The 21,764-nt window shown below is 50.6% G+C and overlaps 1 protein-coding gene across 3 annotated transcripts in view; it reads right to left on the reverse strand.

Moving 5' to 3' along the window:
* SH3RF3 (SH3 domain containing ring finger 3) overlaps positions 1-21,764 on the reverse strand; it is a 357,161-nt gene that overhangs the window by 156,371 nt on the left and 179,026 nt on the right. For all 3 annotated transcript variants that reach the window (XR_011997987.1, XM_072742558.1, XM_072742557.1), the window contains exon 2: positions 2,993-3,268. Coding sequence is in view for 2 of the 3 variants with exons in the window: in XM_072742558.1 (XP_072598659.1) it covers positions 2,993-3,268 (276 nt within the window). In the remaining variant the exon portion in view is untranslated. The remainder of the gene's footprint in view (positions 1-2,992; positions 3,269-21,764) is intronic.

The following is a 21,764-nucleotide window of genomic DNA, read 5'->3' on the forward strand; positions in this document are numbered from 1 at the left end:
AGGACTGTTCAAGAGCCAATGCCGAAGGTAAAAATCTTGCTTTGATCCCCCTGCTTCCTGTCTTTTTAAACCCAGTCAATCCCATCACAATGATGCTTCTGAAAGGTCAGTTAGCATCATCTGTGGATTTTAGAGACCCTTCTTGCCTTGATGTCTCCAGAGTGGAACGCATGCAAACAACAAAGCATTCCATGCAGGCAAAACCAAGCTGGTCTGAAGCAGTGATGCCAAGCCCGGAGTCACTTGAGGTATGATATAAATGGAGGTTGTCAGATGGAAACAGCATCCCGGGCATGGAAACAAATGAGCTGGTCAGATGTACATGGAAGGGAAATGTTAGGCAAGCAGTGTGGGTAAGAGAAAATATGAATCAAGCAGAAGAGAGTCATGATTCCTCACCCATGTCCTTCAGACGCTTTGTCTGAAGACATTTAGAGGTAAGAGCTACAGATAGAACAGGTGCTTAGTAGGTATGGTTGTGTCTTAATCCAAGTAGAAGGGCAAAAATGGGTGCTCCTAAGAAGGTTATGTGAACATGACAGGGGGTGGATGTCACAGCATGATTTTCACCGGGAATCATGTGCAGGTGTCTCTAACTCTCCACATTCACCCACAAGATGCAAGAAAAGAAAAGTCCTTGAAAAACTCCCTAAGATATGCACTTCCTACCTGGCTTCCAGTGAGAACAGCCACATTATGTAGCCAGAGACCCCCAGGTCCTGGGGTCACCTTTGCCCCTAAGTCTCAACTCCAATGCCATCTCCCAGAAGCCGTCATAGCCACAGACACCTCTGGTGATGCCCGCTCACTCCCCAGATGCAGTCACTATACCCCCAACTTAATTCAAAATAAGAACATTGCCAACTACAGAATGAGTCTAAGAAAGCCTGAGTTCTAATGTTCCCCATGAAGACTACTTTACTGCTTCTTTTGAAATAGCAAACATGAAACACTACCATTGAGTATTCTGGAGCCTTTTACTAAAAGACCATAGCATCTCACTCCTGGGTGGCCAGGGCTATTCTCTGAGGCTGGCTTTGGAACACTTCTTTCTTTCTTTTTTTTTTTTAAGGCCCCAAATCAGTATAGTTTTTATTGCATCTTTAAAGTATCACAAATAAGTCTGAAAAATCACCTGGCATCTTGCTGTTTCTGTTGCTGGACAACTCAGATCTTATTCATCAGCCTGCTAAACTGTTCCTTTTTCAGAAACATAGATACACTTATTTCTTGACTTGCTCCTGCCTGCCTCTCCCACTGGACTTGAGGCTATGAAGGACCGTCCAGGTCTCCTGGTGCAGCACAGTGCCCAGCAGAGGCAGAAGCAAGAACACTTCTTGATAAATGGGCAAGCGCCTCTCTGTCCTCTTGTACGATGGGCTCGGGTCTCCACCCTGGAGGTGAGGGTCCCAAGCAAAGGATGTTGACACAGCAGTTATGACACTGGTGGGAGAGGCAGGCCTGTGCTCACACTAGAGGAAGCTGGGGGCTCCAGGGCTCTGCAGTGGTCAGTGCACATCGCACTCTCCCGGGTCGAAGAGCCTCCTCCAACACAGTTCTGTGAGGATGGCTGTTGCTGGAGCCAGCTGAGCTCCAAGAAGCCTGGAGCCATCTCCTCAGCAAGAGCCCAACCAGAACCCAAGAGATTGACAGGGATTCCTGCTCTTGGTCAAGAGTGACAGCACAGAGCATCACAGGCCCTCAGGGCATTCTTCTCTCAGGGCAGGTTCTCCAGAGTCCATTGGGCAGAAAAGTGAGGAAAATAGGGGCTCTGTCCGACACTGCACTCCAGGCCCTGCACTGTAGGCCTAGACCCAGAGAGACCAAGTGGGGAGATGGGAGGAGGGAGGGGCAGGTCTGGCTGCAGCTTCCTAAGAAGCCACATCAGCCAGGTGACAACCAGAATTAGCATCAGAACACCTTGATGAAAGGAAGGAAGAAAGAGTGGAATCTATGAAATGAAAAATAGATTATTCACTGTCAGTCTGAACAATGGAACAAGACATAAATAGCAGCCAGGCACAGGACATGCCAATTTTGCTCAAAAATGGTGTGTGCAGTCCTCCCGCGGCCCTCCAGAGAGTTCACCAGCACCGCTAGCTCTGCCTGAGCCCAGTGGGGAAAAGGGGATAACCTTGGCTCTCAGAAGAAGGAAGGCCCTGGGCTTTCAAGCCTGAGATTTAGAGCCATAGCTCTGTCCTGACAGTCCGTGCTCATAGGAGGCAGGGTGGGAGAGAGGAGCAGGAAGGCAGGAGAGGCTAAGCCCTGGCCTCAGGAAGCACCTCAGCTCTCTGAGCTTGGGCTCCCACAGCAGGGAGACAGCCTGTAGGTAAAGCTGCTGAGGGCAACTGCGTCACCTCTGGTCTCTCCACGCTTCACAAGGGCAGAGGCCCTCCCGCATCTCCCTGGGCTCCGCTACAATTCCACCAGCACCTGCCACTGGGTCTGCCACCACCTGGGTCCCTCTCTGCAAGGTGACCCAGCCCGGCCCCCAACACACGTGCATGTGCCCTCTCCACAAGCCTGACCCAGGCTGGCCCCCAGCACACATGTGCGTGCACCCTGGTGCTGCAGAGCACAGGGCTGAGGCATGCTGGTTTCTGGGCCCCACACCACTTCCTTGTGAGCTGCAGGGGTCTCTGCAGCAGGCTCCCACAAGGAGCCCCCCTCCCAGGTCTGTGAGTCCATTCCTGAGAGACTTCACTCCTCTGCACCTGAGTTGCTGCAGAGACCCCATGGTTCAGGTGACAGAGGGTGCCGCACCTGTTACCCAATGAGCACACCGTCAGCTCTCAGGCGGAGCTATGTGTCAGGCTGTGCAACATCTCTTTCCATCAAACAAAAACTCAGGAAGTAGGGACAGCTGCTCTCCCTGCTTCCCAAGGCACAGCAGGGAGGGTGGATGGCGGGAAGGAGCCAGGACTCAAACTAGCAGGGAGGTGGGAATCACAGAGGTGGGCGGCAGTGTTCACGGGGGTCCCCCCCCCCTCACCTTGGTGAAGGTCAGACAGTCCTTGTCCTGGTCTCTGTCCTTCATCTCGAAATCATAAAGTGCTTTGCCCTGGGGCGGGGTCTGTGGCAGGGGCCGGACACACTGGATATAGCTGGCAGGCAGGAAACCGTGTGCCCCGTGCAGCTCCCCGTGGTACCAGTGCTCATCCACCTTGCGCCGCAGGATGATGACATCGCCCTTGCTGAACTTGAGGTCGCCGGGTTCCTTTCCCTCGTAACTGTAGAGCGCCTTCCCATAGGGAAGCTGGGAAAGAGTCTGAAAGGAAAACATAGTATCTGGTTACTCAATGTGGCCTCCCTGCCGCCCCTTCAGATCTGTCCAGGGTGGGGGCTCCCGTGCTGTGTGGGCACATACAGAATGTTCCAGAGTGGGAAGTACTTCAAAGAAACAGACCCCTGTATGGGGATCCTTGCCCTGCCGAGACAAGACAGTCCCTGTATTGCCAGGCCCCCCAACACTCCACGTGAGACGGGGACCAAGCACACTCCTGGACTGTCCACAGGAACCAACTCACTCTGCTGAAAAGTACTGTGGAACGGGGGCTGAATTACTGTCATTTACAGGTGAGGGGGCTGAGGCAGGGAGAGAGAGAAGGTAAACTGGCCCAAAGCCACATTCCCGCAGGGTAGTGGAATCCCCAGCAGGGGGCTGCCTCTGATATTCCCATCCACTACTCTGTGCTAAACTGTCATCCACTGCGGAAAACAAAACACATGTTAATGGGGTTTTCAGGTCAAGGGGACAGACCCGTACCTACCACAGGACCTTCCTACTCACAGCCTTACAACCAAGGGCATGCACCTGTCACATCCAGCCCAGGGGGACAGTCTGGCCACGGAAGGCGGAGGCCACTGTTCCCCCCCACACACTCCGAGGACCTTGGTCCCCAATGCACTAGGAGTTCTAACAAGTGGTCTCTGGCTGTCACACAGTCACCCCCCGCCAACATACACACACCAATGACAAATAGTTTTGTGATGCATACAGCATGGCAGTCTGGTCCAGAAGTACAATTTCAAGACCATAAAATAATATCCTCAATGTCATGGGATGTTCTGGGCATCCTAAGATTAGCCAGCCCTTCTCAAAGTGATCTGCCATCTTTGGTGTCAAATGGTGAATGACCAGTTCGAAAACCAAAACAGAATTGCGGCAATCTCCTGTTTTTCGCAATTAGGAGTCTGTTAAACCACTCTGAAATCTGATATCACCATCCACTTCGTGGGCTCCTCGACTTAACTGGACCGATCTCATAAAGATCACTGGCCGCTGGGGTTTCTATTCCTCTCCCATATGGGTGGTCAACACCCATCAACTGGGTAAGCTCTGCCAGAGGCCAAGTCTCTGCCAGAGGAAAACCAAAGGAAAACCCACCACTGTCCCTGTGGCAATGCCCAACAATTTCCCAGACAGAAGCCGCATTTTCTTACCAGGGCTGTCAATGCCAAGGATTTCTTTATTCGAATCAATCAATAGAACCACAAAAGCCTGAAGCAGTAGTACATCGAAAAGCTCTTTGTAGAGGACTTAATAGCATGTTGGCAACTCAATCACTCTGCATTTATGTTTCAGCAATGTCAAATGACAGCAGTTAAGAGAGAACCTGCTGGCAAATTGACAAACAGCTACCACCAACCAATTAAATAGTAACACCAAAGGATTTTTCATTGCAGAACGCATGAAGAAAAAAAATCAGTTTGCTTCCAATAACACTCATCCTGGCCAGCTTTGTACCATGAACACAATAGCCTACAACAGGCCCCGATTTCAGAGGGGTGACTTGTAATCTAAGTACTGTGATCAGGAAAGAATGGAAGGGGCTGTTGGCTGTGAATCACCAGAAGAACAGCTGACGCACAATGACCAGCCAGTCTCCGCCCAGGGGTTCTCAATCAGGAAGTCTTGTCCACCAGGGAATATCTGGCAATGTATGAAGGCATTTTTGCTTATCACGACTGGGAGGTGGGGTGCTCCTGGCATCTAGTGCGCAGATACCAGGGACGCTGCTAGATGTCCTGCAATGCACAGGGCAGCCCCCACGGCAGAGAACTAGCCTGCCCAGAACATCAAGCCTGCCAATGTTGAGAAACTCTGCCCCAGCCTGTGAGTTAGACGTACAAAAAGACAGGATAGCTTTCTTGTTCTGTTTGAACTTAGCCTATCACAACTTTACAGGTTAAATGTAACACTGACTTCCATTGGCAGTCATTTCACTACTGAGCACACCCATCAAGGGAAGCTGAGACACCCATCAAGGTAAGAGGTGTGAGAGAGACAATAAGGAGAGAACCCACCCTCAAGCCTGAAAATGGGCCTCAGCTCAGTGCACTAAAGGAACCTTTACTTTGCCACTTTGCCATTTCCTTTCACCCCCAGATGAAGTGTACAGTGCTCAATAGCAATGTTTGGAGAATCACAGACTCGTAGGTTGTTGGCTAAGTTCTTCTAGTCTTCATAGCAAAGAAAAATAAGAAAGGCCAGATTTGCACTCTTGCCTGGACGGACTCTGCATCCATCTGTGTGCTGTTTGGACATCCGCACCAATTAATCTCCCTATTATCTCCAGGGAGAGGGGTCACTGGCGTTCCCACTCTGGCTGCCAGCCACCAGCTTACCAGCTCAGGTGACACAGAGCCCACCTCAAGCACCACTCCTGTGCATGCTTGCAATCCTGGCCCCCACCTGCTTGAGATGTAGCAAAGGGCCTGATGCAGCGACAAAAAACCGAGCCCTTCCCATGCGGGTGGCCTGGCTCCAGGGCTGGTGCATTCTTTCAGTTCCTGTGAGCACGGACTGCTGATGCTCAGGAGACCTGGTCTTTCCCTGCCTGTCCAGAATGGGCACAACCTCACCCATATGGGCAGCATGGCCCCAGGTCTCCTGGTCAGCCCAGCACTTTCCACGGCCCCAACTCTACCTACCTCTCTGTTTCCAGCTTCCCTTCCAAGTCGTGGACTTAGTTCCAATATAATCACTTGCTCAACTTCTTGATCCAGACATTCCATGGCTGTTCCTAGAGCCTCCAACCCCTGTGTCCCTCATCCTGGCCAGGGAATGCCTGCCCGCTGCCCAGAACGTACCCTCAGTGACCCGTGTGCACACCCTCTCCCTCCACCTTGGCTCTCATCTGCAAGTTCTACTGCCCCACTGGTAAGCGAGTGCTCAGGGAAACAGCAGGGAGGCGTGCTCCCACTCCAATGGCCAGGCCCTTCCTCTCTCCCACCGACACTACTGCAAACCTCCACCAGGGAGCCCTTAGGCCCGATATGCCCACTATGAGGTGGGATGCCCAGACGCAGAGTGGGTCCTAGCACCCTGGGGCTCCGAGCTTTTAGAGGCTACCTACTACCCTCAGGGAGGAGGACCAGGCTCTTCAGCATAGCATTCAGGGCTCCCCATGTGGCTCAGCACAGCTTCCAGCCAGTGTTCCCGACGCTCCTCCCCACAGCCCGTGCCAGCCATGGGGGGCAGATCCTCACTCATGAAGCACAGGCTTCTGGGACCTCTGGGGCTTTGTGACCACCTTGGCCCCTCTCTCCCTCTCCAACCTGGCAGCAGCAGGCTGTATTCTCCCATCCTGGGATCATCTACTCCATCAACCCCTCCCACAGCAGCCCCCAGGAAACCAAGCTCCAGATCAGGAGTGTCCAGCACACAGCAGGAGTCCTGTACATGTGTGTCCATCGGTCGGGCTCACTTTCTTTGTGAGATAGAGCCTGGGTGGGGACTGAAGTGGAAAAAGGCCCTGGTCAGCCAGCAAGCCTCCCACAGAGGATCCAGGATCAGGCCACTCCCAGTTCCACACTGAGGAGCAGAAGGGCAGCTATGCTAGGGGGTGAGTGGAAAAGAGAGGGGCCAGGGGGATGTGAGGCAGCCCTAACACCCCGTGACCCTGAGGTCAGATCTCAGTGCTCGGAGCACACAGTACAGCCTGGCTGGTCCAGTCAGGTGGCCATGCTCTAGTCCGTGGTCGGGGGTGGGGAAGGAATGGGTGAGTGGAAACAGTGAGGGAGCACCACGGACAAGGAAAGCGAGAGAGGGAGCCTGCCCACCCCAGAACTCCCTGCCCACGCTGCCGAGATGGGCACCTCAATGAGCAGGACTGGGATGTAGGGCTGTTTCTGAGGGCAGCAGCACAACTTAGGGATGGCACCAAGACGGCGTCTATTCAGAGGCCCGAGCAGCCAGAACTGGGGTCTTGCTGTTAGGAGATGCTCTGAAACAGGGACTCTCAGACCTCCAAGGGGCCTGTCATCTTCCAAGCCCTTTATAAGCTGAACTAATTAGTCCCTGACAGGGCCTAGAGGCAGCACCCGCGAGGAAACTCCCAGCTTAAGGAAATGGAGGGGTGTCTGTGCAGCCACCTCCTCTTCACCCGCAGACTGTTCCTGCTACCCCCAGCTGTGTACGCCCCCCTCTGGAGGAACCCTGTTCAAGCGCTGCCACCCAGCCGGCCTTCTATGGGCTCAAGACATTAAGGAAAAGAAATAAAAGGCAAAGGGAAATACATCTGGGATGCCTACAGGATAATTAACACCAGCCACCCCTGCAAGGCATTAATAATAATTAAAACCTATAATGTCAATTTCATGGCTCATTACTCAGATGTAGCACACAAATCTTACCGTGGGCTTAATGTCCTACCCCGTGGAGACATGGGTGCTCACGCATGCACGGCAGCACCATCTCCATCTTTTATGAAGATCATCATGGCAGCAGGCTCTGACAAATGTGCCTCCATTATGCCATGCTGCTGACAAGGCTCTAAGTCACACCGGCTTCCCTGGGACTGGGGCCTGGTGTGTGTGTGTGTGTGTGTGTGTGTGTGTGTGTGTGTGTGTGTGTATGTGTGTGTGGCGGGGGCAGCATAGCAGGGCCAGGTCTTCCTCCTCCAGATCCCCCAGCAAGCTAGAGCAGAGAACTCACCCATGTTTTAGACTCTAAGGACTAACCTGTTCTTCCTCACTCAGAGCTTCCCAAGCAACAGGTGTAGCGAGCACAGCCTCTAACTACATGTTCCCAATGGGAGCTCCCCAGACTCTGTCCCAAGAGGACAGATAATGTACCCAATTTTCATTCCATGTTGTATCCCTGACCCAAGGCCTGATACAGATCACATGCTCAAAATATCTATTGAATGAATGAACACAAGGACCAATCAAACCAGCCCCCCAGCACTGGGTGTTATTCTGTATGTTGGTAAATTGAACACCAATAAAAAATTAATTTATTAAAAGAAAAACCAGCCCCCCAGGACTGGGCCTGGGCTGAGTGCCTCTGGCTGGAAGAGCTTCTCCTGCACATTGTTTTTTCCCAGAATGTGAGGGTCAGGGTCCACGTAGCCCAAAATCCTATTGCTAAGAGTGGCTGGGCCTGGAAAAATGGGGAAAATCCCAACTATTACTTGAGGAGGAAGGCATTGTAACAGGAGAAACCAGGCTGAGCAAAAGCACAGAGTTAGGCACAGACATGTGGGTCAGCCTCACAGACATGGCGGGGTTGATGGTCACTGGGGAAACAGCCTGGCACGGTCACCTGGGGATGGTGAGCAGGCCACAGAACGGAGGCTGCCTAGCCACACAGGTGCCAAGCCCGCAGGGCCTGCAAAGGTGGCAGGACAGCTATCTGTCCCCCAATATCCATTTGCTCCTTCTTCTTCCCAGAGAGACTATTCCAAGCTTCAATGGGAGTCAAGGTCACCCAGCTCAAGACTCCATTTCCCAGCCTCGCCTGCAGGTGGCCACAGCCATGTGTCCTGACTCGAGTCATTGGAGTCCATGTGAAAGCAGCCTCTACAATTCGGGACCTTGTTTCCCAGTGACATTTGTAAGGAAATCCAATTCCTGTTCCCCTTTCCACAGTCTGGATGGCGAGATGGTGGGGGTGAGCCAGCTTTTTCCAGTCCATGATCCCACTCAGAGTAGAAGAGGGAAGAACCTGCTCCTTGGATGATCACATAGAACAGATCCCTGGACTGTGATGTGACGGAGAGAAACTTCACCAAGAAAGCTGCCATGCCTGGCCATCCTCCCACCCGAACTCCCCCTGGATCCTGGCTAACTCAGGATCTGTGACATGATTGACCATTTCTCCAGCTTGTAAGCAGTTCTCAAGGCAAAGCACTTACCCACACCACCGTGGAGGTTACCATGCATGTATTTCCTGTTAGATCGGTACTTTGAACATGAAACCTTCAGGTTTAGAAGTTCTTGAAAAGCCCTGATTTCTTGGCCTTATCATGTGTTAAATAAAGTACTGAGACAGAATATCCTCTCCCTCTAGTTTACACATTGAATCTGTGATAGAGCTGTCACCACATCACATGTCAACCAGGGTGTTCCCAGGTTTTAGTTTTATGGCTCTTCAAGCTCCTTCTCCCATTTTTCTCATTAAAAGCTTTGCATTGGGTCCTGGATTTTTGTTCCTTTCACTCTTGGATCCCAATGATTTTTTTTTCTGGTATTTGCATACACATGCTTCCCAGAATTTATGGACTACCTCAATGTGCCAGATCCTGCAAGCAGGCCTGCCGGGGAGGAAGATGCATCCCTTTATTCAGAGGGTCACTGAACAGGGCAACAAAAGAGAAATGTACTTTTTGTCCCCACACACGGTGGGGTGAGGACCCACTAAGCAGTTACTATGGGATGCAGACTGAAGCTGTCTACAGCCAGGAGTGGCTCTAGTTCCTTAATATTTAGCACAAGTTTCATGCTGCAGCAAGATTAGTGAGGATTAAAAAGAAATTGTACCTTTCTCTCTTTTTTTCTTTTATTTTTCCAGATCTTTCTAGTCAAAGGCCCTCTTCCCAAGTTTGCCTGCTCTTCTATGTACTCTGGCAGTCAATCTGCTGATGTGAGCAGTAATTTGCTAGAAGGTGGTAGGGCTTAGCTTCCCATTCTGAGCTGTTAGGAGAAGTGAGATTTAAGGAAACTCATGTTCTGCCTTCAAGACATCTGGTGACTTTGGATATCACCGTTTGGATGGAGTCATTCGTATGTAGAAGGTGTGAAGCCCCTTGGGTTCCTCCAGATGAATGGGGCTATATAAAGCAATGCTGTGCTTATGTCATATAAGGAATGTGGTTCTATGAACCTCTTCTCAAATTAGCTGACACAACTTTGTAATAAAATCATCATGTTATAAGAAATAAAACTTTTTCAAAACAACATGCGCCTGTTCAAAGAATTTATGCTCTAAAAATCTTCAGTCACCCTTCAGAGGGTGTGAAGCCACTTTCTAGGCCACTTGCATTTGTTACCCTGGAAAGAGGAGAGACAATAGGATCCAGAGAGAAGGTAAAATCCAAATCAAGGTCTTCTGAAAGCCAACTGAGAAACAAGTCTACAAAAAAATTGCTCCTAACAAGGACATAGTTCAGTTAGGAGGGTTTTTGCTTTTTATTTGGGGAGATTTGTAGCCAACATGCATGGAAATATTGAGAGTGAAGATCATACTAGGGAAAGCACACATGCACACACCTGTGCACACATGACATGCTCACAGGCTGGGCCTTGTCTCAGCATTCACTGATGAGGGTCTCAGACAGTTTGCTGCCCTGTGTGTGACCATCAGATCTCCTATCCTAGCATCCTCCTCTCCATCCTCAGGGAACATGCAGTACCAGGCTCCTTCCCCCTACAGCCAGAAGCTCACTTTCTACCAACCATATGAAGAGGAATAAAGGTAGCCCCCACGGTCACCAAAACAAAGTCTTCTCTGCTGCTGCCAGCACAAGACTGCTGCTGACATCGGCAAGGCAGGCTCACACGGGTGTGGGGAGCTTCTTGCCACCTGTGTGCATAGACCTAGGGAGTTGAGATGCACACTTGTATATGCCCTTTCTCCCTTTGAGACTTGTGCATCCTTCAAAGTCTGAGCAGCTTCTAACCACACACAACTGCATTTCTGTGCACCAGCTTTTCGAAAGTTAGCTGGTTTTACAGAGTTTCCACAGGAACGCTACAGTGTGTTACGCTACAGTGTGTTGCATCCTGGTCAATCAACAGCTTCATAAAGTTCTATTTCTCTAGCAATCTCTCCATTTCTGGTTTGCAAAGATAAAGATGCCCTGCAAGAAGTTTTTCAGAAATGCTTGTGTTGTCCAACTCCAGATTATCTACACTATGGCAGGGGTGAAGGGCTGTGACACTCTAATATGCGTTTCAGCCCTCCTCACCGTGCCCCTCAGAGGGACCCTGGGTGGGTCCAGAGCGACCAAGCTGTCACACCCAGGCCCTGGCCTAAGTCCTTGCTCTCCTCCAGAGAGAAGGGAAAGGGGCAGCTCAACAGCCATGGTTGGGAATGAAAGCCAGAGGGTTCTAGGAAAGGGAGAGCCAATGCTTCAGCATTGGCTGAGGCCCCTGACCAGAATTCTGTAGTGCCCTGGCCCCACGCTGTGTGTGCCACGAGGCAGAGCACCTAGCCACATGAGAGGACTCCTGCGAGCTGCAAAGGAGGCTGACCACCCGTGACAGGTGTGGCCAGGAAGGGGGCTGGGAATGGCCTCCCTTCGCTGACATCAAGACACGGATGCCTAGAGTCTCCCTGCGCAGAGCCAACAGCCTGCCTCCCTCTCAGTGGGGAGAGGTGGAATCTGACTGCAAATAGCCCACCAGCAGAAGGGCAGGGTGAGGCCCCACATGGGAGGCCCCAGCTTTACTGCGCCCCCAGGGTTTCCAGAGGGTTCCAGCCCAGTGCCCAGGGTGACCCTCCAGGCGAGAGTGTGCTTTCCTTCATTTGCATAACGTGTTTCCACTCAAGAGCTTGCAAAGGTTCAAAGGCTAACACGAGAGGCCCTCAACCCCCGCGGGAGACCGTTGTACATGCACATCCCTGTGTTCTGTCCAACGCCATCCAGCTCCCCATGGACCTCACCTTACCTGCTGGCCACCCCTGCTACCTGTGAACCAGGCTCTCCCCCAGGCCATCTGCCGTCACCACCTCACAGTGCTGCAGAGACCCTGCCACTCTGGGAGCTGTGAAGGCCCATTTGTGTTTCATTCCATGACCTACCCAAAGTGTGAAGGATGCCCTATAACACCTGGTTCATAAAACAAATCAAAAGTAATTCTGTTCTGACGATGAAAACATGAGATAATTAGATAACTGCCTCGAAAAGCTTTAACCCTAGGCTTAGCAGTCTTGTACCTAGGGTGTTAGTAAGTATTGTAGGTATTTGTCCAGTCTCCTGAGATCCAGCTTTCATACCTCATACAAAAAGAGGCGTGTTTGAACAGCATACATGTAGGCACGCGAGCACATCTGCATGGACACACACCCAAACTGCTCTTCAAACATAGTCTGTTCCGCACAAAACCAGGTTTATTGTTTTGAAGCAGAGAGGAGAAAGAGAAGGTGAACATCTAATATTAGCATAGATCAGGAGCTGGCAAACCATGGCCCTGGGGTCGACTCGATCTTGCCTGCTATCTTTGTACATCAAGCTTTATGGGGACGCAGCCACGCCGTCCACTTACAGCAGCAGAGTGAGTGGTGGCAACCGTCCACACGGGCCACAATGCCAAGAGCATTTGCTATCTGGCCCTTCACAGAAAAAAGTCTGCTGACTCCTGGAATAGAACGTCAGAGCAAGCGATGGCCCAAGGTCAGATGCTTGCCCAATTTCCACTCAGTCCTGCGAGGGAGGGGCTGCAGAGCCCCTCTGTACAAGTGGAGCACACGCTGCTTTTAAGAACAGCACTGCCACTTCCACTGTCAAAGCAGCGACTGAGGACCTGGACATGGCCCTGGCTTGGTGGTGGCCCTCCAGCATGTCTTTGAAAAGCACCATATGCAGGGCTTCCGTTTTCTCATACGCTGGAGTTAATCAAATCTTTCCTTCCAAATTTCCTAGTAATGTCAAGAGAATAAAATTGATGGCATGTAATGAGCTTTCTCTTAATGAAGAAGGTGCTATAAAAATGATCACCGTAGACTGTGTGCTGAGGCAAACAAATGTTCCAGGATCCTGGACACCAGTGCTTGAAAAGGCACTAGTAATGACCCCCGAATGGAGACTGTCAGATGGACGAGGCAGGACAGTGCCCTGCCTGGCACCGGCACACATCAGCTCCATCACGTGCCAGATGAAAGTAACATCAGCAAAGGTCTAGCGTGTTCTCTCAGCTGTGACATCCTCTCCTTCCCCTCCCGTGGGTCCCTGTGTCCTGCTGAGGGTCCCAGGAGCCTTCCCACCTTGTTTCCAAAGGGATGCTCTTCACCCTGACTTCCACAGTTCCTGCCACCCCTTCATCAGAAGGACTGGCCACTCACTGCTGAGCTCTTTGGATGTGCCTGGTGCTGCATCCTGCACTCTCCTCGTGTGACCTGTGTCTCCTCACAGCCACCCTATGGGTTGGTCTTGTATTACTGAAACTCTATAGATGGACACAGGCACATTGAAGTTCACTCCATTGCCCAGTGTCCTGGACATAGTACAAAAGAGCAGACCAGGATCAGAACCCAGGTGGTCCGACTTTCAAGCCTGGGTACCAACCCACCATTTATATCACCTTCTAAAAACAACATGACCATTTATTTAGCTGCTACTTCATGTCAAACTCCAGGTAACTCGATTACTCCTCATAAGAACCTTGTAAAGTAGGAATTACTACTGTCATTTTATAATTGAGGAGAATTAAGAAAGGCAAGTAAGTTCCTCAGGGCCATGGGGCTCCTAAGGGAGGACCAGCTTTCTAGTTCGTAGTCCCAGCCTCCTTCCTCATGCTCCCAAAGTGGGAGGGGAGGCCGTGAGGGGCTCTGATGATCACCTGGAAGGAAACATGGAAGGAAAAGGAAAGGTATGGACTGGTTACCCATTAGGCCAGAAGGATCCAGATCTTTGTTTGCATTTATCCACTTTGGAGAAGTAGTAGTCATTTTCCCACTTTTGGGGAAGACCACGTCAATACTGTGAATGACATGGAGATGTTCCTAGATGCGTTCTGGATGATGGCCACCTAGAGGAGCCTGTGGCTGGCAAGTGCAGCAGGCCCTAGAATGGGGACTGTGGTCTACCCTGAGAAATGGTCTCTGTCTGGCAGCTCCTTGCTCCTTTGATCCCTCCCAGGGAATGAAGGGCTTGCTGCCTGCAACCCCAGCCCCTCCACCAAGGGCACCACTGGGGCCTGAATCCAGGGGTGTCCAGTCCAGTCTCATGTCTGACATAATAACCAAGGTCCCCAAGGGAAGTACATGCACCAGAGTGTCCTTCATGAGGACTATACACCAGAATATCTAAGCACTTCCAAGGTCAGGAGGTCAGGAAGGATGGCAAAGGGTTCCTATCCTTCAACATCTGCTGTTTTTCAAAAAGGAAAGTAGGGGCAGATGGTTCCTTACAGACCCTTATTTCAACCGAAACCATCACATGACCTTAAATATTTTTTTTCACATCTTATTGTTTTAATGCTACCTTCCACCCCAGAAAAGAAAAAGGAATACAATAATGTAAGGGGAAAAATAAGGGATTTGTAAATGTCTATATAAAAAAAAAAGTTTCCCTAAGAATCCAGCTTTATTTAAGGGCAGAGAAGGGAGGCCTGAGTTAGAATCCCGGACCCTTGAGAGGCTGGGGATGGCCATGCAGTGATGCGTGTAAGAGCTTGACTTTGCCGCCTGCTGGACATCCTGTGCCTCAGTGTCCTCATCTGCGGAACAGGTGTCATAAAGTCCTTCTCTGCCAGGATTTCGTGAGAGTGAGTGCGGTAAGAGTTATCAGATACTTGTACCACCGCCCAGAACCCAGTGAGAACCACGGGTTCCCATTAGTCTTAAATAACTTCCTGAAGACACCATCAGAAAGCAGCACATCCTCTGTTTGCTATAGACGCCCGCATCACACGGCACAGAGATTTCACACGTGCTGTGAAAATAAAGTCCTCAGCAAAATAAACTTGATCGTGATACTATATTAGTCAGTTATAAAAAGAAAAGCTTTCCCCTTGACAGAAGGATGGGTGTCACACTTGCTGCAGCCCCATACATCCCTCTGGCAGGGTTTAAGGGCAGTAACACCTCAAGCACCATTCATCCTTCATCACCACGCGAGGAGCACAGTTTGCAGTGTGGGAGGTGGCACACCACAGGCCAGGCAGCCATGGCCCCAGCCATGGGGCAGTCACAGGGCAGACAGAGGGCGGGCCAGGGCCAGGAGGGAGACAAACAGCACTCAGCTCCCCATGGGCTCTGAGCCTGGAATCCCAGGCAGGGCAGGCGGGCCTGGTCTTCCCCAGAGCAGAAAGGGGTTGTGGGATCGCTGGGGGTCCTCTCACCTACACACAGGCCCTGTTCCTAGAAATCTTTTTGTCATGGGGCCAATCTCAGAAAAAACATCCCATCAGCCTCTTTTCTACATTTTCTCTGTCTTCTATAAATGCTTTGGGCACTTTAGATATAGGATAGAAAAGTATGAAAACTTCAAACCCTGAATTAGCATTTTGAATACTAAATAGGATTTGCTAATAAGTTAAAAAAAATCAAGCATGAATCAAAGGATAGCTAATGGTTTGGGCTTAATTCATGCCTATATTGAATTTTCCTGCTTTACACTAATCCTGGAATTTGCTACCTAACCTACAGAAGATAGGGATCTGGGTGTGCAGGGCTCAGACCACCGTGTAGCCTGGGACAGGCAGGCGCAGGGGCAGGACTCTTCACCACAGTCTGCCAGCTGAGCCCTGGTAAATATGGCTAGAGCTGGAGGGGAATCCCTCGGTGCTTTCTTTCCATGTTGATTTATAGAAATCATTAACTTCAGATATTTATTTACAAAATGCTAGGCTAACTTTGTAATGGAAATCACCACAAAATTGTATGTCACACTTTTATAGACTTCAGGTGAACTTCATAAATCCATGATTAATGGAAATGGTCTCACCAAGGAGAAACAAACAAATGGTCTCTGGAGTCACTGCCATCATGTGTGTCGGAGGGCGGTGGACCCCTGCCATAGCCAGTGTCCTCTGCCCACGCAGGAGCACGGGGCACAGTGAGCCCTCCGTATTTGTTAGTCCTGTACTCCAGGGAGAAATTTCCTGGAGGCAGCTTCAGTCTGAAATGTATTCTGTAGGCTAGAGAATCGTCCCAGTTACTACCTGTTTTATCTATGAGAAATTCCTTCTTGAATGCTTCAGGCTTTGGTATGACTTTGTAAACCTACTTCAAGTGCAAATGGGGTCTCCAGTTGTCCTTTTATCCCACCTACAGAACAAGACCCCCTCTCTAGCCTGGAACCTCTTCCCCCGCATCAAGAAGGGTCTTCAGCTGGCTGGCTTCTGGGCCAAGTAGTGATTTTTGACCTGCCTAAAATATTCAATATTTTTGAGTTTACTAAAAGATTAAAGAGCTTACTTGGCCTGCCCGAATTTTTAAAAACTAGGAAGGGGAACACCATCTACTCTAAATGTTTTCTAATGGGCAGTGAACAAAACACCACGAAGTCCCTGCCCTCATGGAGCTAACGTCCCAGCTAAGGGGCAAGTGAGGAAACACCCACATAAGCAAAACTGAGAAGTAGAAAGTAGTCAGTACTGAGGAGCAAAAAAATCAGGGAGAGAGAAGAAACATCAGGAAGGGGGCAGGTGGGAATCTTAGACAGGTGTCGCCAAAAAGGTGATTCTGGGCAGCCCTGAACTGGGTGTGTGGGGCTTGGGAAGGAGGGAGGGAGCCAGGAGAGGCCATGCAGCTCCAGGGGTTTCAGGGGCCCCTGCGTGAGATGGGTGTGGGTGGGGGCTCTGCTCTTGCAAACTGAGGCACAGGAAGAGGATAAAGAAGGACTCAGAAAGTTCCTTCCTCAGGGGGAGGCGGGTGGGCATTTTTGGAAGAGATGAGCTGCTTGCTTGGGGCAGTGAGAGCTGAGCCACCAAGCCCCACAGCTCTGCCGCCAGCACGGCCACATCTGGCCGGCATCCTGGATCAGGCTCAGCCACAGAGGCAGCATTCTCACTGCCAGGATGCCAGGATGCCCCCATCCTGATGTATCTGCACTCAGAACACACAAGTTTTACTTCTGAAGCAAGTAGTGCCATAACCATTCCCTGTGCAGAAACAAAACTGTAGCTCGAATGCTGAACAAGGCATGTGAGTCATCAGTGGTTGAGCGTTTGCTTTGGCCCAGGGCATGATCCTGTTTCTCCCTCTGCCTGTGTCTCTGTGTCTCTCATGAATAATAAATAAAATCTTTAAAAAAAAAAAAAAAGAAGCATGCCTCCTTGTTGCTATTTTGTCTGCCTCACTGGCCTCCCTGCCTCTCTTGCTGGGATCACACAGCACATGGGGACTGTGGCTGCCCCACAAGCCCCTGTCATCGTGTGAGGGGCTACTCAGAAAGTCCTCTGCTTGCCACCCCCACCAGTCACTACCCTTCCTCCAATCAAGTCTTTACTCCTGTTTTCTGGGAAAAGTCATCCAAGGACAAAGTCAGACAGGAAACTCTCAGACCCAAAGAGCAGCATTCTTTACCATGAGAAGGCCTCATGGCAGGGGGAGGCACCCAACCAATGAAGTGGTCTTTAATGGTTTAGGGTGCAAATGAAGAGCTGGCAGAGATTTGAATGAGTGGCTGGAATTTTAAGAAATCTAACAAATTCACCACCTTCCAGAGGTTATTCTAAGATGCTACAATTATTAATTAATTTATTTTACATAACATTATTAAGTGAATATTACTACTGTCTCCATTGTGCAGATGAGGAAACTGAGTCACAGAAAAGTAAGAAGTTTGTTCAAGGTCACATAACCTCTATGCCAGGGGTCAGCACACTTTTCTCTAAAGAGCCACAGAGTAAATACTTCAGGTTTGCAGGCTGCAGGATCTCCTGATAGACCTACTCCTTTCTGCTGTTGTAGCATGAAAGCAGCCATAGATTCCACAGATTATACCTCAGTGAACAGGTGGGGTGTTCCAATAAAACTTTATTTACAAAAACAGGCAGTGAGATAGATCTGGCCTCCAAGCTGGGATTTGCTGCTCAAAGTACGTTCTCTCACTTTGTGTCCTGCAAAATGTGATCACTCTCAAATTGTCCTCAAGGAGCATCAGGTTCAATCTATTTTGTTTTTGAAAGCAAGAAACGAATGCACGGACTTCCTTAAAGTCTGATGCCCAAATTGATGTATCAGATTGGTCACAGTGTCTTATGCAATTTAGTGATATAAGATAACGTGCCCAACAAGGTGGGGATTTTTAAAGGTAAAATTAATCACCCTAACCTGAATTTTCAACTACAGGCAGGGGGATGCCTGAACAAACACCCCTGGTTTCCTCTGAGGTTCAAGCCTGGCACTGGCTGCCACCGAGGCTGTGCCCAATGCAATGTTTAACTCAGGAGATGTGTTAGGGCTCAGATCCAAGGTCTATTCTGGAAAATGCTCCAGGGCCAGTGCCTAGGCTCTGTGGCCATGCCCCAATGCCTGGCAGGGCCACACCCACAGGGAAATCAGCTGGAGGGGCCTGCGTGCAGGTCCGGTCAGGCCAGGCTCCTGGCACACTCACCTTTCCATAGGGCCCCAGGCTGGGCTGCAGCCCAGCCCCACCTGCTGCTGGGAGGAAAAGACTGCAGGCTGTGCTTGTGCTCTGTAAGCTGTGACAGCAGGGACTGCCAAGGCTGTGCTTTCACACTATTTCCGCCCCATCACAATAGCTCAAAGGAACCCATCGGTTTTGAAGCCTTTATTCTGCATGGCAAGAAATACCTGAATGTGTTTGTTAAGGACACAATGGGCATACCATGTAAATTTGAGAGCGAGGCCCTGAGTCCCATCCACCCAAACTAGTGCCTGAACTGCTGCATACTGAACTCCTGGAGCTGTAAGAACTGCTGCACAGGGTGATGCCAATGTCACCGCGGGTGGCCCCAGCCTCCTCAGTGTGGCATCCTGACAGAACTAGAGGCACAACAGTGTGTCCGGGAAGAGCTGAGCAGACAGTATGTGGCCGGGGCAGGAGAAGGCCCTGTCCCTCTGTCCCACACCCGGTCTTGGAAACAGGCAGGGGTCAAGAGCAGTATCGTAGAGCCTCATGCCACCCCAGCCTCGCTCAGGCTGCCAGGCCATCCAGAAGACCCGATTCCAGCCAAGCAGCCCAGCCTGCAGTGCTCACCTTCGTCACCTGGTGCAAAAACAGGTCCAGGAGCACAGGCAAGTGCGGGAAGGAGGTTCTGAGGCCATGGACAGAAGTCAGGAGATGAAGGGGCAGGGCTGGGCAGACACAGGAGGCCTGAGCAAGGGCCCCAGGCCACAGCAGCTCCCTTCTGGGCTGAAGCACCTCTCCTCCCACTGCCTAAGGTCAGCCTCGCCCGCTACAGACCCTAAGCACCAACGAGCCTGGAAAAAATCGTGCAGTCTTTTCATTGTAGAGAAAGCAGAAACGTAGAGTTCCGGGAGCCACTATGGCTTGGCAAGGCCGGCATCCATGGCTAAGTGCGGGCTGCACGCATGGCAAGACCCACAGCGCTTCGGGCCCAGCTCTCCAGGCAGGCCGGGCCCTTGGAGGCAGCTCTCTGCCAGGGCTCCCACCAGGAGTGGCCCTCCCACAGTCTTCACCAAAGACCTCAGAACCCTGATTCCTGTGATTCATTCACCTGAGCCAGCAGTCACTGGCCATCTGATCTGTGTCAGCCGCGGTTCTAGTAGTGCTAGTAGGTGAGAAACAGAACAGACAAAAATCATCTATGCTCTCTGAGGGAACACACATAAATCATTACATAGATGCAGCACACTGAAGTCAGGAAGGATTCTGGAGGAAATACCCGGGAAGAGGACAGGAATGTCAACGGGGCTGGGCTGGGGGTGGATTGCAATTTTAAATTCATTCCAGGTTCTGGGGGAAGTGGCCCAGGCAGGGAGGACTCAGGCCATGCTTGGGTGAGGCCCCAGGCCTTCAAGAACTCCTCTGCTCACACTCAGATCAGTGTTTTTACAATGCAAACAGAAGAGTGAGAAGCGGGGCGGGGGGTGGGGGCAGGAAAAAAGGCTGGGGAGGCGCTGATGACAAATGAGGAATTTCTGTGATGGCCATTCCCAAATCTTGCTCAGGCACACAGCCTTGGGGGCAGAGAGAGGGTCTGTGTACAGCATCAAGGGCTGTCAGCTTCATGAAGCTGAGCCCCAGCGCTCCTGATGCTCAAGAAAACAGAGATCCAGGCACAGAACATGGAGAGAAGGGAGAAACGCTTCTGGTCATCTGGGGCAGAGCACCTTCTGTGCTCAAGAGAAAAGCTGACGAGTCCTTTTTAGATTTTGGTCCAAAGTCAACAACAGAAGCTACAAGGATTCCAAATGCCTGGCTTTTCACATGAGGCTCAGAACCAGCTAAGATGTGGCACAACCTCCACTCAGCAGATATTTCCTGGGCATGCCCTTTCTTTTTCTTTTTTTTTTTTTTAAGATTTTATTTATTTATTCATGAGAGAAACAGAGAGAGAGAGAGAGGCAGAGACACAGGCAGAGGGAGAAGCAGGCTCCATGCAAGGAGCCTGACGTGGGGCTCGATCCTAGGTCCCCAGGATCAAGCCCTGGGCTGAAGGTGGCATTAAACTGCTGAGCCACCTGGGCTGCCCATGAGCACGCCCTTTCTAAAGCACTTCGCAGGTGCCAGCAACCCAGAGAAGACTGGAAGACCTGACCAGGGAGTTCTCAGTCTCTTCACACACAGCGAGATTGTTGATGGAAACCAGGGTGAGAACACACACACACACTCACCACACCCCGCCCCCCCCCCCACAGACCTCTTCAGGGGCCTGGGGAGTGATGGGGTCTATTTGCCTATCTGTGTACATAGGTGAAGTATCTACCTTTATCCCTCCATCTCTGTATCCTTCCATCATCCATCCACCCACCTACTGACTACCTTCTCCATGCCAGGTACTATGTGAGATCCTAGAGATGTAACAGTGTAAGGGCTGACTCACTCCTCATTCTCACAAAGTCTGTGAGGAAGACATAATTTTTGTTTAGGTTAATCATATACAGAACATCCATGACTTTTAAAAATCTACAAGACAAAAGCCTTGGATACTTATTTGTATTTGTTTTTAGTTTTTAATTTTTTGAGAGACAGAGAGTGTGAGCAAGGGGAGGGGCAGAGGGAGAAGGAGAGAGAGAATCTCAAGCAGGCTCTACACTTAGTATGGGGTTCCATGTGGGGCTCAATCTCACGACCCTGAGACCATGACCCCAAGACCACAACCCAAGCTGAAATCAAGAGTCAAACGTTTAACTGACTGAGCCACACAGGTGCCCCAAGCTTTGGACACTTCTGAGACATGCCATGATGACAAGCAAAAAAAAAAAAAAAAAGAAGGGGGGTGAGAGAGATGGGCACAAGAAGGTCACCATTTTTCTTCAGTTTTCTTTTTTTTTTTTTTAAAGATTTTATTTATTTATTAATGAGAGATACAGAGAGAGAAGCAGAGACACAGGCAGAGAGAGAGAAGCAGGCTCCATGCAGGGAGCCCGACGTGGGACGCGATCCCGGGTCTCCAGGATCACACCCTGGGCCGAAGGCAGGCACCAAACCGCTGAGCCACCCAGGTGACCCTTTCTTCAGTTTTCTAATAACATTTGAAGTGCTAACCAAAATCGAGGAAAAGGCAACATTCTTCTTTCTGTGGACCAGTAGGTTAGGCAGATTCATCACATACATTCCAAAGTGGCAGGAACTGGGCAGAGGAATTTCTTTCCAGCATTTTCCCTCAGAGAACCTCTTCACTCTCCCCAGAGAGGGAGAAGATGGACAGTCTGTACATAT

Source organism: Vulpes vulpes, chromosome 16 (genome assembly GCF_048418805.1).
Source record: "Vulpes vulpes isolate BD-2025 chromosome 16, VulVul3, whole genome shotgun sequence".
In the NCBI taxonomy this organism is placed as follows: domain Eukaryota; kingdom Metazoa; phylum Chordata; class Mammalia; order Carnivora; family Canidae; genus Vulpes; species Vulpes vulpes.